At 39.9% G+C, this 18,666-nt stretch overlaps 1 protein-coding gene across 1 annotated transcript in view; it reads left to right on the forward strand.

Moving 5' to 3' along the window:
• Nucleotides 1–18,666, forward strand: part of FGL1 (fibrinogen like 1) — a 101,067-nt gene that overhangs the window by 68,812 nt on the left and 13,589 nt on the right. The window contains exons 4-7 of the mRNA XM_073607984.1: nucleotides 362–521; nucleotides 3,052–3,149; nucleotides 6,791–6,879; nucleotides 13,885–14,072. Of these exons, the coding sequence (XP_073464085.1) occupies nucleotides 362–521; nucleotides 3,052–3,149; nucleotides 6,791–6,879; nucleotides 13,885–14,072 (535 nt within the window). The remainder of the gene's footprint in view (nucleotides 1–361; nucleotides 522–3,051; nucleotides 3,150–6,790; nucleotides 6,880–13,884; nucleotides 14,073–18,666) is intronic.

The following is an 18,666-nucleotide window of genomic DNA, read 5'->3' on the forward strand; positions in this document are numbered from 1 at the left end:
TGTAGGCAAGACCGCTTGAGCGGAATTCCGTCGGAGTTCCGTCGGAGAAACCTTTGGAGTTTATTCCGGTCGTGTGTACAGGGCATTAGCTTCTCAACAAATGGGCAATGTCCAAGTCAGCAGGAAGTAACGTGGGCACTGCTAGAACTTTCCCTTCATATTGTATTAGTGTTGTCCAGTGATATTAATGAGAAAAAACAGCTATTTTTATACTTCTCATCTTTCTATATAGAAGAATCTGAATATGTAACAAAATGCAGATAAAAATTGGCAATTATACACCAGTGTCACAGTCTTTATTAGTCTAGTCACAAATTCATCTTCTGTCATTCTTCTTTTTTTTTTTTTGCTTTTTGGTCAGACTGTGGTGACATTTACAACGATGGACATAAACAGAGTGGCTTTTACAAGATTAAACCATTGCAAAGCAATACATCATTCTATGCGTACTGCGACATGTCTGAGGGAGGGGGCTGGACAGTTTTTCAGAGACGTTCGGATGGAAGCCAAAATTTCTATCGGTAAATATTTTTATAAAATTGAGGTATTTTATAGGTACATTTTTTGGTTGATGCTGAAACACTCAAAAGGTGGGTGGTAACACCCAGAACTCCCAGGTGGACAAGAATAGAGCTGGTAATGATTGCAAGAAGGTCTCAATGATGAAGAACCTAGGACACATAAGAAACCAGAAGATGACTAGCCCACCTAGCACTATCTATAACTAGATCTCAGTTTTGTCGCGGCCAAAATATTTTTAAATTATTTTTAGATGTAGCGTCCTACCTTAGGTTGATCAAATTGAGTTTTTGGCTGTGTTGTACCTAGCTGAGCAGAAATGTATGTTCTAGGTCTGCCTGCCTCTGGGAGAAGCTTCCAGAAGAAGAGTAGGAGGGTCAGCCACTGAGTTATGAATACTTAACTGACCCTTAACTGAATACTTAGCCAATCCCTGGGAGTGGGGCCCAGAAGGTGTGGCTGGGAAGAAGATAAGGGTTTGGAAGTGTCTGTCAGCTCTCTCTCTTCAGGGACCTCTGCCCCTGCGAGGCAGCCTGTGTCACTTTAGAGTCATTGCAGTTAGGCCTCAGCATGTGCTTGCCTGAGGGCCCTGGAGGAACCTGACCTTAAAAAAACTTACTGGAGAACACTACCTTAGGAAACTAGGCTGGAGAAGGACCCCTTTCACTTATAAGTGTCTCAAGGTAGTTGGTTGGGGAGCTGTCTCTGACTGAGTAGGACCTTTTGCCTAGAGCTCCAGGTGTGCTTGTGCTTTGAGGATTAAACACTAGAGGTTTCTACAAGAACTGTGAATGCCCTTACAGAGTCTCAGACTAGCTGGCTGTCCCCTCTACCTCCAACAATACTTAAGGCTGCTACTGAGGGCTTTGCCCTAGAATCTGTCCTCTTATGTTTTGGAGTATCCTGAACACTTATCTCTCTACCTGTCTGTGTTCAAGTACTGCAATAAATCTTCAAACAAACACCCCTAAATTGAGCCTGTGTTTTGTTGGTGTGCTCTGGAACTGGCATCTGGGACTGGCAGCATCTGGTAAGGGAGACCCAGTATATTTCCATTGACCCCTCTGGGGGTAAGCGTTACATAGGTAACTATGAAAAATACTGTATATGAATTTTTCAAATTCGAGCAGCTAGCAGATGGAGTTTAAGAGCTACAAGGAGAGTGTGTTCTATTCTCTTGACATTCAGCTTTGATGTAGAATTCACATGCTGAATCAGAGGGAAGGCATAACACCATCCTTGTCTTTAGTTCATATGGCTCTATATAGAGCATCAAATCAGAGAGACACAGCCTACAAGTAAAAAGCTACCGCTGAGTCATCCTATTAGAAAGCTCAGAATGCTCTACAAAGTGTTTAGGCTACTTTCACACTGAGGTGTTTTTCAGGTGCTAAAGGGCTAAAAATAGCGCCTGTAAAATGCCTCAAAACAGCTCCCCTGCAGCCCCAGTGTGAAAGCCCGAGTGCTTTCACACTTTTCGCCCCGCTAGCAGCCGAAAAGCAGCGCTATTACAGTGGTAAAGCGCCGGTAAAATTAGAGGCGCTTTACCGTCCCAGTGTGAAAGTAGCCTTAGTGTTAAGCGCTTTGTTTATACTGTATATTGTAGATTTTATACTAGTAAAGAAAAAAACAATATAGACGGTCAGTTTCTAAACTTGCAGTCATTCAAAAAACGCTTGAAAATTTGAGCAAAAAGCATTATATTTTTTTTAGTGGATTTAAACCCCCAAAAAATGTTTTAATTAAGACTCATATCTGTCACAGCAGAGGATGTCATTTCATCTGTGCCCAGTCTTGCCATGGAGAGTTAATCTAGCTCTGAGCAGTCCTCTTATCTTTTTTCAGTAAGATAAAAACAGACACACAGAGAAATAAGTGTCTGTTTCTTCCCCCTTGCTGTGAGTGACAGGTGATTGCCTTATCTCATGCACAAGTGTGAGAGAGGCATTCTGTGTACTTCACATCCCTTCTCCTTTCTTCTCCAGCTCTCCGGGGATTGGCTACTCCACACCACAGCATGATTGGGCAAGCTGAAGTCATGTGGTGACTTTCCTGGGTTTTGACTGGATGTTAGTGATCATGGGGCATATGATGCCTGGCCAAGGGGAGTGTAGAGTTGGGCGGGGAGTCTAATGACATCACAACTCCACCCACCGAGCCCTGGACAACAGACCCTCTCACAGAATCTGGAATGTTGCAGGGCTCCAAACAGCTAAAGGGGGGATATTTGACAGGTAAGGATACATGCATGAGGCATGTATATCCTTATAGATAAGCACTATATTAATTTAGAATGTAATTAAGAAATTATGAGAGTGGGTTTACATCCACTTTAAGGTGGGGACAATCGTTCCTGACCCTGTATTAACAAACAAATGTTAACTTGGGTCAAAATTATATTATGTGTTAATAAGCATCATGTCCATTCATCTATCCAGTTGCAAAATAAACCTTTAAATCTTGTAGATCATATAAAACTATAATTACAGATATTATAACTACACATAAACACTTGATTTTCTGTTCCATCAGGAATTGGACCGACTATAAACAAGGTTTTGGGGATTTTGCTTCAGCGAAGGGAGAATTCTGGCTAGGAAATGATAACTTGCACTTCTTGACATTGCAAGGTACTTTACATTACCATTGACATGCCTTTTATTCTACCACCTATTAATGACTTGAATCACAGTCACATGTTGTTCACATTTTCATAGATTATGTAAAGCTCCTACTACTACTAATGCTAGTGATGCTGAACTTCAGGTTATGATCCTGAAAATAGCAAAATTAATGGTTGCTTTAGGAACAAAACAATGTCATTATTATTCCTTAAGCAAGAAATTTATTTTTTATTTTTTGCTAGGATTAAGATGTATGAGGATGTTGGCGTTACCTCTCATGTTCTCTGCATTGCTTTGCAAGAGTAGGCCTTCTTTGGTGTGGGCAAAGTACCCCTTAAAAGGTGGCAGGTGGTGTCTGGTAGAGATCAAGCAGAAGTGTAGTCAGTAAACAAGTCAAAGGTCAGTAACAAGTGGTTGCAGGTTAGGATCTAGCAAAAGCATAGTCAATAAACTAGCAAAAGGTTAGCAACAAATGGTTGTAGGTTGGGATCAAGCGTTAGCGTAGTCAAGAAACAAACCACAGTTCAGTAACAAATGGCTGTGAGGATATGGACAGCAGCAGGAGTGACAAGAGCAAGATATTGGTTGGAGAGGAGCACAATAATCCGGCAAAGAAGAAAGTGCAGAGACATGGTTTAAATCAGGAAGTTCAAGAGAGGAGCAAAGGATTTAAGGTTCATCAGAAACATGACACAAACCAAGGTGGGCCAGGGAATCAGGCAGTTAGCTGTCAAGAATCTCAGTGAGAAGAAACACAGAAAGACACCACTGAGGCTCCTGTTTCAGATGCTGACAGTGAGCTTCCTCCTTGCTGCTTGCACCTGTAAGAACACACAGTGGCAGAGAGTTTTGTACCTGGGGGGGGGGGGGGGGGTACAGTACTGCTTTATTAAATCCTTTGAATATGTTTTACCACTGGGGTGCTGCAGTTGTTTTTAATAAAATATATTTTGTTGTATGCCAAACTAGTAGGGGCCCAAATAAGCCCTCTGCTAGTACACTTTATACATTAAACCACATTCATATTTAGGGAAAAATAATACAATTATAATACAGGTTTAAATATTAGCAGTGTCAGGCTAGGAGCATATAACAGGTAACAGTTCAGGTGTTCTGATTATGCAAAGAGTTCAAAGAACAAGAGCACATACCATGAGCAGGTCTGAGCAGAGCAGGTCAGCTGGGACTTGTAGTTCACCACTGAAGATGAAGGTAGATGTTTGCTGGACCTTGTAGTTCACTGCTGCAGATGAGGATAGATGTTGTCTGGTGCTTGTAGTTCACCGCTGCAGTTGAGGATAGATGTCTGGTGCTTGTAGTTCACCGCTGCAGATGAAGGTACTACAGTAGAATCAGGCAAAGCGTAGTCCAGGCAAGCTGGGTCATACACAGGAAGATCAGAGTCCAAACGGTACCGAAGCAAGCAAACAGGGTCAAACGAGCCTGGTCATACACGAAATACACAGAGCAGATATCAACTGGATCAAACACAAGGTAAACTCTAACACGAGCACTGATTGAATGCTGATACAAGTGATTTAAAGGTGAGCTGGCCAATCACTGTTGTTTCCCAGGCAAAGGCTGTGTCAGGTGAGTTGTGCTGGGTCCTAAAGGGATCCTAGTACTGACAAGCAGGTGACTAGTAAAATGCTAGTTCTTGCAGCTGGTGATGAGATATACACTATATTACCAAAAGTTTTGGGATGCCGGCCTTTGCATGAACTTTAATGGCATCCCAGTCTTAGTCTGTAAGATTCAATATTGAGTTGGTCCACCCTTTGCAGCTATAACAGCTTCAACTCTTCTGGAAAGGCTGTCCACAAGGTTTAGGAGTGTGTCTATGGGAATGTTTGACCATTCGTCCAGAAGCGCATTTGTTAAGGTCAGGCACTGATCTGGAGGAGAAGGCCTGCCTCGCAGTCTCCGCTCTAATTCATCCCAAAGGTGTTCTATTGGGTTGAGCTCAAGATTCTGTGCAGGCCAGTAAAAATACTATAAAACAGTGCAGCGCTGGGAGAAACATTTCAGATAGCAAGGATAACTTGCCACAATTTTGTGGCAGTGCTGAATTGTAAGTCTTGTTAACTTGCTGCACATTTTCACTGGCAAGTTAAGTTGCAGTGGTGAGTCTACAGCAAGAGCTCTGCAAGTCTACAGCATGAAAATTCAGCCACAGTGACCCCAGTGGTGGGATTACTTTTGCACAACATACCTGAACCACAACTTGCAGAAGACTTGCAGAATGTTTGCAAAGAAAGTTGATCTGGAGTCATGTAATGTGGACTTGCTGCAATTGTGCAACAAACTTGCGACGCCTGGCAAGTCTAGCAATAGCTTAGCAAGTCCCTTTCAAACTTTCAGCACAATTCCTTGCTATCTTGGTTATACATATAAAATAAAGTTCATGTGTAACAGAACACAAGCAACAATAATAAGTGTCCAAAATAGTGCTTTTGTAAACGATCATGCAGGTGAATCCGTGAAGAACCTCCACCACTTGTAATACTAGCAGCTCACTTCACAAAGTGGACTCCTGAAGGAATAAGGTCACAAGCACTTTCCCCAATAGGGTTTCTATTACTGTGTCAGTAGATAAAATCACTGGGCTGAGCTAATAGGAAGGATCCCTCTCTCTGCGCTCCAGACTCCTCCAAGTATGCTGGACAAGATCTCCGGTACCACAAATTGCATGTAATACAGAGAATATATATTTATCGAGATAATTCTCAATCATTCTTGCACTATAATCAAGAGTCATCCCAAAATTGTGAAAACACTCGCCAATACTCAGAACCCCATGGGAATCATTCAAATCGAGGGAGATCCCAATATCCACGTGGTGGACAAGTACCCATCCATAATAGGTTTTCACTTCTACAGAATAACGTCTCCTATGAAGAGGGGGATTTTCGGGGGCCCAGAGTGGACCAAGGAAGGGACCCCCACCGTACCAGCCGAATGCGGGGGACTGGTGGAGACATTCCCCTCAATAAATGCCCCTAGAACGGAAGGGAATCACATGACGTCACCCGCTGCCATCATGTGGAATTGATTGTACACGCTCGCATACCAGGCACTGGGTTGCAGTGCCAAGTTTGTACGTTTTATTACTTATATATACAATAAATACCAATCCTTGCAGCGAGCACTATATATTCTCTTTATTACATACAATTTGTGGCACCGGAGATCTTGTCCAACATACTTAGAGGGGTCTGGAGCACAGAGAGAGGGATCCTTTCTGTTAGCTCAGCCCGGTGATTTTATCTACTGACACAGTAATACAAACCCCATTGGGGAAAGCGCTTGTGATCAAATGGCTAACTGTTATGATTTTAATAAATATAGTATGCCCCATATGTGTAAGCTCTAAAGTCAAAATATACAGTACATCCCAAATATTTGTTTGCACATGGGCTTGCTGTCTGAAATAATTATCTCATTAATGTCACACCCTCCAGTTATGTTAAAGAAAAATAAAATGAATTATTCATACAGATAACAATACCTCATTTTCACATATGTTGTGTGCCTGTCAGAACATGTCCTACTGTTTTTGTGCTTTCAGAATGCTTTTTCCCAGACTAAGAGTGTAACATATTTTTATTGAAATAAACATTTTTATTATGTTATTTTTCCATAACCAGATGACTACACATTAAGAATTGATCTCCAGGATTTTGAAGGACAAAGACGAATTGCTGACTACAAAAGTTTCAGAGTTGGCCATGAAGAGGTAATTGTAGGACTGGGGAAATAATATAAATGTAATATAATATAATATAAAGTGTAAAAAGTAAAAAAATACTGCGCTGAGTGAGCAAACAAAGCAAATAAAACAAAAACACAGCAGCAGCTCAATATGGGATACACATATAAGCAAATTGAATTAGAAAATGGAGCTGCACTAAAAATATCACACAAAAAATGCAACTAGTGCACATATATATTGAAATTGCTCCCAACACCAAAAAAGATTGAAGATTAGTCCATAGGTATAAACATATGTGCTCTTCATATGACTTGTGACAACACCACAAACACCTCAAACTCGTGTTCCTCTACCACATAGATTGCATGCTTACCAGAGGCAAGCTATCATGACCTTGCTGCTATTAACCCCGCCAGGGGCTTGTTCCAAAAGGATGGTGATGACATCAATCAGATACTCGATGTGACAGGAACGCACAGCAAAATGACCACAGGGTTTCGGTCATTCAAAGGTCTCAGTTGGAGGCCAGAAGGTAACCCAAAATAAAGAGGAACTCACCATAGTGTAAATTGTATTAAAAAAGCATTTATTTAAAATTAAAAGTTACACTTACACATAGTAGGAAGTAAACTTGCAAAGATAAAAGCCGGCCAGCAAAAGTGAACACCCGTCCACCACGGTACACAGTGCGATGACGTCAGCACATCACTCCTCCTGACGTGCATTTCGTCACACTCTGACGTCCTCCTGGGGCACAGGCAACGCACTGACTCATCGCACTATATACTGAACAGATAGAACCACGCCTCGATCTGAGACCCAAGTGGCGGGACCTAAAAACTCCATATTGGAAGTTGGAAAAAACTTCACTTCCCTATATGTTAATTTGTCAAGTAAGAGGATCCTAAAGTCCTAAGGAAGAGAACAAAGTAATAATAATAATCTTAAGGAAGTATTCTACACATGACTAAACATGCAAAAAAAACTTCCCAAAGGGTAAAGGTCATTCGTATAAAAAAACAGCCTAACACATTTGAAAAGCGGCCATCGGGTGCCACTTCCTAGCATTCCCCGATCGACCTCTCCAACCAACCCAGCCATGGTATTGTGTTAGACACTCTAAGCTCACAGAAATGGCAAAGTGTTAAAAACAATTCACCCCATTGTGAGCGCAGACTCCCGGAAATGTTTCAAAAGAGAGCTGAGGGGACACGAAGCAAAGCTCGCATTTCCGTCCCCAGTGGTAGAAAGCAAATATGGCAACTAGTAAGACAAAAATCTCCAAATGACTACAATAACAAAAAATATACAAAAATAGAATAATAATTGAATTCCAAAATTATACGAATATAACACCATACATCCTGAATGAGGGAGATATATAGAATAGATAAATAAACAGAGATATATATATATATATATATATATATATATATATATATATATATATATATTAAAAAAAGTAAATATAAATCTATATTTATACGAATTTATATAAAATTATATATATAAAAAATAAACGATATGATCAAAAAGAAAGGAATAAAAAATAGGAAAATATAGAAAAAAATATAAAAATATTTGGAAAAAACAAAAATGAGCAAAAAAAAATGAGGGATTAACCTGGAGAAAGTTTACTAATGCCCATCATGAAAGGTGTTGCCACTAAGGTCTCACATCAAGTTCACATATTCATGGAAACCAACATCTATGAATTATCAATAAATGAATTCACGTCTATGTCAACATTCAGTCCAAATGGGATATATCTTCTAATTTTATGTATCCCTGACATTTCAAGCCTGGATATACCTCTAACCAGAGAGCTTCCTCTCCAATGTGGGCCATATTTATCTATACCCAAAAATAGTGTATTTGAGGGATCACAGTTATGAACCGCTGAGTAGTGTTTAGAGACTGAATGCTTGGAAAAGCCATTGAATATATTGGTGATATGCTCATTCAACCCCCCCGAAAGGGGTGCTCTTGCCCCCTCTCTTAAAATATTTAGAGATGTGTAACTTAAAGACCTGGACAAGATGCCTATTAAAAAAGTTAGGCCCAACAATGATATGGCTGCTGGCCTCGACTCCTTATGCAATAATAAGGAGCTGGTTATTAGACCAGCCGACAAAGGGGGGGATTGTAATCCTTGATAGGAAAGATTATATGGATGAGATGTACAGGATTCTAGGGGATCGTGACACTTACACCCCCTTACTCTCAGATCCTAAGGGTAACTATCCAAAAGAATTACATAATATTATAGCGGGAGGATTAAATCCGGGTATTCTAAATACGAAAGAGAAATTACATTTGGTACCCAAAGTACTACGTACACCAACTATATATTATCTACCCAAAATACACAAGCATTCTACCTGCTCCGGGACGCCCTATAGTAAGTGGCATAGATTCCATTACGTCCCAGGTGGGCAGGTGTATTGACTGCTGTTTACAGCCATTGGTATTGAGGATGCCTTCCCACATTAAAGATTCACATCATGTAATTAATCTTTTGTCAGGTTATACCCCTAGGGAGGGAATGTGGCTGGTGACAGCCGACGTTACCTCCCTCTATACGGTTATACATTCATGACCTGGGACTTTTTGCTTTCGAATATTTCTTGAGGCATGATTCTGTTCTACATGATGAACAGATCTCCTTCATTTTGGAATTGTTAAGGTTTGTGGCCTCACACAATTATTTTTGGTTTGAGGGTCAGTTCTTTCGTCAGCATAGAGGGGTCGCTATGGGGGCCAAATATGCCCCTAGTTTGGCTAACCTTTTTATGGCCCTTTGGGAGGAGGATGTCGTCTATGCCCAAGAGAGACCGCAATTGGTACTGTGGGAACGGTACATAGACGACACCCTCCTCCTTTGGGATGGTTGCCGATCTGACCTTGATCTATTAATGGATTACCTAAATAACAACACTAGGGGTATCCAACATAACTATGAGGCCAGTCAGTCTGAGATTAACTTTTTAGACTTCAAAATTGCAGTAAAGGATGATCAGTTTATCACTTCCACCTTTTTTAAGGCTGCCAACAGGAACTCATACATTCCTGTTGCTAGCTGCCATCATTAATCATGGCTTCGATCAGTGGCAAAAAGCCAATTTATGCGGCTAAAACGCAACTGCATGGATAATGAGGAGTTTTTGATACAGGCACAGACCCTAACAAACAGGTTCTCGGAGAAGGACTATTCAAGTGACTCTCTAAGAATGACTCTTGATGAGTGTAAGAGAACTATTAGTTCCCGTTCGGTGCGCACTCACGCGCATGCGCGCACACACGGACGGCTGCAGATACCTGTGCACATCAATGCACGGTGGACGGCGTGCACGCGCAGGAGTGCGCCCGTAACACCAGTTGGCGCCAGCCAGCCTATTTAAAGAAGTGCTCTGACCCCAGACCGGTGCTGACTGATCTTCAGCTGTACCCTGATACCTGAACCCTGCTACTACCTGCTTGTTACCTGTTGATGAACCTGGCTTGCCTTGACCCTGCTTCTGGATCCTGTTTCTGCTCTGATTACCAGTTTCCGATCCTGGCTTCCCATTGGACTCTGCTTATGCCTACTACTTTGTACTGCACTGCTCGCCTGTTGCCAGACCTGGCTATCCATGTGACTTCACTTCTGCCTGCTGCCTTGTACCCTGCTGCCTGCCTGTTACCGAACCTGGCTACCCTTGAGGCTCTGCTCCTGCCTCTGGCGTTCTTCCTCATTACTCTGCCTGCAATCATGGTCCTGCAACCTGCTGCGACTTTTTGCTGCAAGTATACCATGGACTTTGCATCACCTAACGTTCCAGCACCACAGCTCCTGCGGAGTGCCTCCTTAAACCCAGCTGATCCTTGGCGCAGCACCGCTTATCCTGATCTGACGGTCTGTCCCTACTCAGTGCAACATATGAGTATAAAAAAGCTGATAAATAAACACTGGCACATTTTGGACAGTGATCAGGTTCTAAATACAGTGTTACCTAAAACACCTCTTATTTATAACGGTGCCCCTTCTATTAAAGATAGAGTGGCACCTAGTATTCTCAACCCCCCATCCATCAAAAAGTTTTATTTCAGAACCTCACTGGCTTCTACCAGTGAAGGAGTTGTCGTGTTTGTCCTTTAAATAGAAGCACACAGAGAAGAACTCAAAAGTTTACCTCTTCTAGTACATTGATGGAAAACGAAATTAGACCTTTAATCACATGCTCAACTGAGGGGGTCGTCTACCTGCTCCAATGCCCTTGTGGGCTGCAATATGTGGGCAGGACTAAACGACCCCTTTCTGTGAGGTTGAATGAGCATATCACCACTATAATCAATGGCTTTTCCAAGCATTCAGTCTCTAAACACTACTCAGCGGTTCATAACTGTGATCCCTCAAATACACTATTTTTGGGTATAGATAAATATAGCCCACATTGGAGAGGAAGCTCTCTGGTTAGAGGCATATCCAGGCTTGAAATGTCATGGATACATAAAATCAGAAGTTATTGTAAGGGCTGGGCTCAGCCCTTCCTTCTCTGAGCTGGCCGCTCAGGTTTCGGGTAATTGCCAGCTCCCATCTCTCCCTACAGTTACCCAGCTGTTGTTGATTCTGCTAGTCGGTCCTGCCTACTTAAAGTCGTCCAGCTCACTTGATCTCTGCCTTCGCCTTTGTCAACATCACAGAGACTTTCTCCTGCTTTCCTGTTGAAGACTTGCTCGGCTGACGTTCCTTCTGACTCCTGATCCTGCTTGCTGTACTACTACGTTTATCTCTGGCTCTCTGACATTTGCTTGGCTGACTACCCGATCCGATTACTGAACTCTGGCTTGTTTTGGCTACGCTTACTCTGTTTACCTTATTATAATTATTATTAAACAAGTGTGACTTAACTATACTTCCGTCTCGGTCTGATTCATGGTTCCTGACAGTTATTTCCCATTTGGACTGAACGCTGACGTAGACGTGAATGCATTTATTGATAATTCATAGATGTTGGTTTACATGAATATGTGAACTTGATGTGAGACCTTAGTGGCAACACCTTTCATGATGGGCATTAGTAAACTTTTTCCAGGTTAATCCCTAGTGGAAAATTTTGCTCATTTTTGTTTTTTCCATATATTTTTATATTTTTTCTATTCTTTTCCTTTTTTTAATTCCTTTCTTTTTGATCATATTGTTTATTTTTTATATATATATGTATATATATATATATATATATATATATATATATAATTTTATATAAATTTATATACAGTAAATATATATATATATATATATATATATATTTATCTATTCTATATAGCTCCCTCATTCGAGATGTATGGTATTATATTTATATAATTTTGGAATTCAATTATTCTATTTTTGTATATTTTTTGTTGTTATTGTAGTCATTTGGAGATTTTTGTCTTACTAGTTGACATATCTACTTTCTACCACTGGGGGCGGAAATGCGAGCTTTGCTTCATGTCCCCTCAGCTCTCTTTTGAAACATTTCCGTGAGTCTGCGCTCACAATGGGGTGAATTGTGTTTAACACTTTACCCTTTCTGTGAGCTTAGAGTGTCTAACACAATACCATGACTGGGTTGGTTGGAGAGGTTGATCAGGGAATGCTATGAAGTGGCACCTGATGGCCGTTTTAAATGTGTTAGGCTGTTTTTTATACGAACGATCTTTACCCTTTGGGAAGTTTTTTTTTTGCATGTTTAGTCATGTGTAGAATACTTCCTTAAGATTATTATTCTTCCTTTGTTCTCTTCCTTAGGACTTTAGGATCCTCTTACTTGACAAATTACCATACTGGCAACTGATGTTTTTTCCAGCTTCCAATATGGCGTTTTTAGGTCCTGCCACTTGGGTCGCAGATCGAGGCGTGGTTCTATCTGTTCAGTATATAGTGCAATGAGTCAGTGCATCGCCCATGCCCCAGGACGATGTCAGAGTGTGACAAAACGCACGTCGGGAGGAGTGACGTGCTGATGTCATTGCGCTGTGTACCGTAGTGGACGGGTGTTCGGTTTTGCCAGCCGGCTTTTATCCTTGCAAGTTTACTTCCTACTATGTGTAAGTGTAACCTTTAATTTTAAATAAATGCTTTTTTAATACAATTTACACTATGGTGAGTTACTCTTTATTTTGGGTTACCTTCTGGCCGCCAACTGAGACTTTTGAATGACCGAAACCCTGTGGTCATTTTGCTGTGTGTTCCTGTCGCATCAAGTATCTGAGAGCTGTCATCGCCATCCTTTTGGAACAAGCTCCTGGCGAGGTTAATAGCCACAAGCTCATAATAGCTTGCCTCTGGTAAGCACACAATCTATGTGGTGGAGGAACATGAGTTTGTGGTGTTGTCACAAGTCATATGAAGAGCACATATATTTATACCTATGGACTAATCTTCAATCTCTTTTGGTGTTGGGAGCAATTTCAATTTATATGTGCACTAGTTGCATTTTTTGTGTGATATTTTTAGCAATGCTCCATTTTCTAATTCTAATATAAAGTGTATCTGCAGTTACACTTGTATTGTAATTCTTCTAGACCCCCCCCCCATTCCTTAGTCTTATACTCACCTGTCCCCAGTCTTAGCAGCCATCACTGGAAGCCAGCAAACTGGCTTGTCAAAATTTTCCTGAGCATTCCATCTCATGCACTTTGCACTGTCTTTCATTCCTATAGATTTTTGTCCAGAGTATATAATTTATATTTTAGAGCTTTCCATAGAAAAAACTAGGAGCACATGCGCTGGCACGGCCAGGTAGATTTACGCAATTCCATGTGCGGGGAACTACAAATAGGTGTAACCTGCACTTTAACTTAAGATAATAGATGCCTATCTTATAATATTCTGACTTTATTTGGATTAATTTGTATGATTTACAGTAGTGCTAAACGTTTCTTGAATCATTTAAAAAACGTATTAATAACCACTAGTTAAAAAAAAATAAAATAACCACATTAAATGTCAATAAGTTTTATGATGTGCACCAGATATTTTACTACAACCTCCGTCCTTGTTTTCAGAGCAGTTACCAGATTAGTTGTGGAGAGTATTCAGGTACAGCTGGAGACTCTCTCACTGGAGGATTTAACCCAGAAGTGCAATGGTGGGCAAACCATAATGGGATGAAATTTAGCACTTTGGATCGAGACAATGACAACTATGAGGAGAACTGTGCTGATCAGGATAAAGGTGGATGGTGGTATAACAGGTAACATTTGGATAAGAAAGATGAGCTAAGTTCCCTGTATTGTTTTTTTTTCAAATACAGTATTTCCCACATTTGAATTTAACACTATTATGGCCTTACCATGTCTAGTAACCATCTGTAGACCTGACATTCCCAATTCAAAGTAACTTCTTAGAGTTCAAATAGTGTATCTTTTGAGTTGTACATGATTAACCAATAACTTGATAGCTGTGATATTGGAGCACAAGATCATTAGCCAAGCATGTTGGTAAAAGCAAACAGTCCTTTAATAAAAAAATAAAAAAAAAAATAGGCAAACAGAAATAGCTTTGTCCTCAGCAAGGAAAAGCAAACAAAAATTGCCCATCAATCAAAAATAAAGAGTTGGCTCAGTGCTGGTTACACTCGTCCATTACAGGGTATTTGCCAACTCCAGTCTGCCTCAGGGGTCCCAAAAAGGGGGTTACCACAGTTTAGCAACCGTGTCTCAGACACAAGATAGCCCACATTGCTCACACAGCTGTGTTCTGCTGTTTCCCTCACAGACAGGTGCCGACTGTTTCCTCTTCCTTTTCTGATGAACACAGGTTAATCCACGACCAAAGTCTCTGTAATCAGGGCTGGAGGTTCCGTCCCACCCAAATATCTTTCCAAACCTCAGAATTCTGAGTCCCAAAATGAGGACTTAGCAATCCAGAGAGTACTGAAAATGAGTACTCTCCTTTCCATCTGGACCACCCTGGAACCCCTTACCCTTCATGGGTGGGAACTCCTGAATACAAAAAATGTATTTTAAGTTTCCTCTTAAAAGGCCCACAACCTAAATAGTGGAAAAATATATCTGGCATCCAGGACCCATCCCTAGCACCTCGTACATTGCAAAGACTCTCCCACCTGCCCTTATCATTGTCATGCAGATATATTATTCTCCTGGAGGCATGCTATCTAACCAAAGCACTACCTGTTCCAAAATGGCAGCTGGCATTACATTAGCAGGTTATTTAGGTTTGCTCTACAGCTAGTGACAGCTAGCCCTCTTTGGGCCAAGACGATTATAAAACTGTTGTCTTTTCAGATATCAAGCCTTCAATCATCAATATCTGCGAGCTGTAAATAAAAGTTCCTCACTTCCTAATTTTCTGCTATTAGTGTGTCTATATTCAGCTTGAAAAAAGTTGGTATAACAATCATGCAATATTCTCAAATAAATAAATAAAAGGAATTCTCAATAAAGCCTCCTACCTTAAACATCCCACAATGACCCTCCCACTCATTGTACCAGTTTCTCTATTATGACTACTGTCAGTATAGGTACTGAGATCCTACCATAATGTATGTGGCAATGTGCATTGTGGTAATGCTCTTTGCCTTTTTAAATGTATTGCATTTAAAAAAATCTTTGTCGCCAATTAAGTGAGGGGAAAGCCAAAAAATTTGATTTGTCTTTAGCACAAAAGGTGGGGGTAAAATCTGTTAAATTGGTACACTTGTTCTGAGGACAATTGCCTAAGAGGTAAATCACCCTCTTTTTTTAATCAGATCATTTTTATTGAAAATAACGTTTTTCTGGTTGACAGTACATAAAAGAATGCACTGAAAATACAGGTAGATATATAAAATGACATATACCCTAACAAAATTTCACAAAGTGTAAGATTTCAAGTATCGGTTAGTAATGCAGTGGAGAACATTTGCATATGAGGAAAAAGGTGAACTAGAATACACTGAAAAATAAGAACAAGGAAAGAGACTCCTAATAGAAGTAGCATGTGGTCAGTCATCACCGTTTGTACTGTAAGTGTGGTACATGCACCATTACCAAACAGGGAAGTCGGGATAAGACTGCATCTGTAAAAAATATCTGTTAGAATCTAGATCAGGCCAAAAGGATAACAAGGGTTACCCATTTAAATACGCTACCTAGAACTGTGTATATCTTGAGGGGGAACTAAAGAGCAGTATTAATGCTATGATTCATCTCTAGTGTGGTTTCTCATAGCTGATCTGGAAGTTCCCATCCACCTCCCTCACATTATTTCAAACTTGTAAGGACAACCCCTTTTTTGATATGTCAATTTCTCCAATAAGAGCGTAGCCTTGACCTCCCTGATCCATTGGGCAAGGAGTAGGAGGAGTAGCTGAGAGCCACCTCGCAGCTACCAGCTTCCTGGCTAAATACAATAATCTTATTGGGGCTATAGTTGGTAATCGGTTGTCCTCAGGCATCTCCAGCCAGCCCAAGATGCATATTAAAGAATTAAATTAATACGAGTATCAAATGTCAGGTTAATTATAGCCACAATTTCATGCAAGTCCGAATAATTAAAGGCAACGCCAGAACATGTGATTTAAGTTTACAGTGTCCCTCAAGCATCTGGGGAATAGAAGATAGTATTTATGCAACCATTCAGTGGTTCTATGTAGAATGTACAATTGAAACAAATGGCTAGATTTAGAAAAGGAGACTAAAGAGATCATTTGTAAGATAGATTTCCAGTAATCCCCAGAAATCATGTCCAGTTGTCCACATCCTGTTCCCATTTAGATTTGCAGGATAAAGGATTTTTGTGCAAGATAGAGTTAAGTAAACTCATGTACACATAGGAAATGTTACCCCTCTTACCATTAGCTTTTTGTATGGTGTTGAGCACAGATAGTCTAGAATGTGTAAGTGGGGTTAGATTGTGTTGGGCATGTAGTGCATGTCTCAGCAGGAGATATTGGTAAAACAGGTGTGAGGGAGATAAAATTTGTCCTGAATCTGTTAAAATGATTTCAACACATTGTTCCCAAATAGGGGGGAACTAACGTAATACCTCTTGACTTCCATTGTGCAAAGGTGCCCAGGTTGGCAATTTCTGGCAAAGTGATGTTATCCCATAGCAGAATATATTCTGAGTATCCCTTATATTGCAAGGTAGACTTAATCGTATCCCAAACCCTTTGCAACATCAGGATAGTGGGCAGAGATTTTATATTGTGCAAAGATCCTGCTTCTGAATGGGATTGAGCCCGGAATCTGTTCCATCAAGAGTAAGGTGGGGTCCACAACCAATACACTGATGAGGCCTGTAAGCATTTGCAGTTGTGCCACCAGGTAATAAAAACATAAATGAGGCAGCGCTAAGCCTCCCTCCTCCAGAGGCCACTACACTGTTTCCAACTTAATCCCGGAGGGACCCTGTTTTCATACCAGCTTGTGGCTCAGTGCATCAAGAGTATGAAAATGTATGAGTTTGGAATCCAGAGCGGTGCATTTTGCAAGATATAAAGAATCTGTGGAAGCCAGATAATTTTCACTCAAGTTAGCACTGCCCACCACAGAAAAGGCAGGCAACACCAGCACTTGGATTTAAAGCGGAGCTTTGAGATCAAGGGATGTAGATTTAAATTCAGGTACTCTGTCACGCTAGAGAAGATGTGAACACCAAGGTACTTAAACGTGTTGACAATTGCAAGAAACGCTGCTACGTCGGGTAGGTGTAAATGGTATAACGACATGGGTTGATTTGGCCCAGTTTATTTCTAGGCCTGAGAGGGGCCCAAAATGTTCAGATCCGGGTGATGAGATTAACTAAGGACAAACTAGTATCCTGAAGAAAAAAATAGGGCATTATCAGCATACAGTATTATCTTTTCTTCTAATGAGGCACATCTAAAACCTTTTATGGCACCAGACGCCTGTGCTGACATTGCCAATGGAACCATAACGAGAGCAAACAGGAGGGGAGATAAAGGGCACCCCTGCCTAGTGCTTCTGGAGAGATGCAGAAAGGGGGAGCATTGACACTAGACATGCGCAGAACTAAAAAAATAGTTTTGATTTGTTTTTGATTCATTATTTACATAAATTAATTTAGTTAAATTTGTTTAATTCATTTTCGGAATTTATTTAGTTTATTCATATTCAAATTTGGATCAATTCAAAAAGTTTTTGAATCAATTTTGAATAGTTTTCGAATTTGAATAGTTTTCCAATTTCCAAGGAGAATAAAATAGAGAAGACTATAACAAAAATAAAAGAATAGAATATAATAGAGTAAAACAGAACAAAATAAGATAGAAAATAAAAGAACAGAATAGAATGGAATAGAATAGAATAGAAAGGAATAAAATAGAAAAAAAGGAATAGAATAGAAATTATAACCATCTTCTGAAGTTTGAATAGAATAGAAAAGAATAGAATTGAAAAAACAGTACAATAGAAATAATATAACCATTTTCCAAAATTCAAATCTATTCCAATTGATTCTATTTGGATTTTGGAAAATGGTTATATTCTTTCTATTCTATTGTTTTTTTAAATTATATTCTTTTTCTATTTGTTTATGCTATTCTTTTCTATTCTATTATTCTATTTGTTTATTTTATTCTTATTCTTCTTCTTCTTCTATTATTTTCTATTCAAATTTATTCTATTCGAAATTCGAATTTCAGAAGATGGTTATATTATTTCTATTCTTTTCTGTTGTTTTTTTTATATACTATTCTGTTATTTTCTATTCTATTCTAATCTATTATTTTCTATTCTATTCAAATTTGAATTGATTCTATTTGAAATTTGGGAGATGAATATATTCTTTCTATTCTATTGTTTTTTTAATTCTATTCTTTT

This window comes from Aquarana catesbeiana, linkage group LG01 (genome assembly GCF_042186555.1).
Source record: "Aquarana catesbeiana isolate 2022-GZ linkage group LG01, ASM4218655v1, whole genome shotgun sequence".
Taxonomy (NCBI): domain Eukaryota; kingdom Metazoa; phylum Chordata; class Amphibia; order Anura; family Ranidae; genus Aquarana; species Aquarana catesbeiana.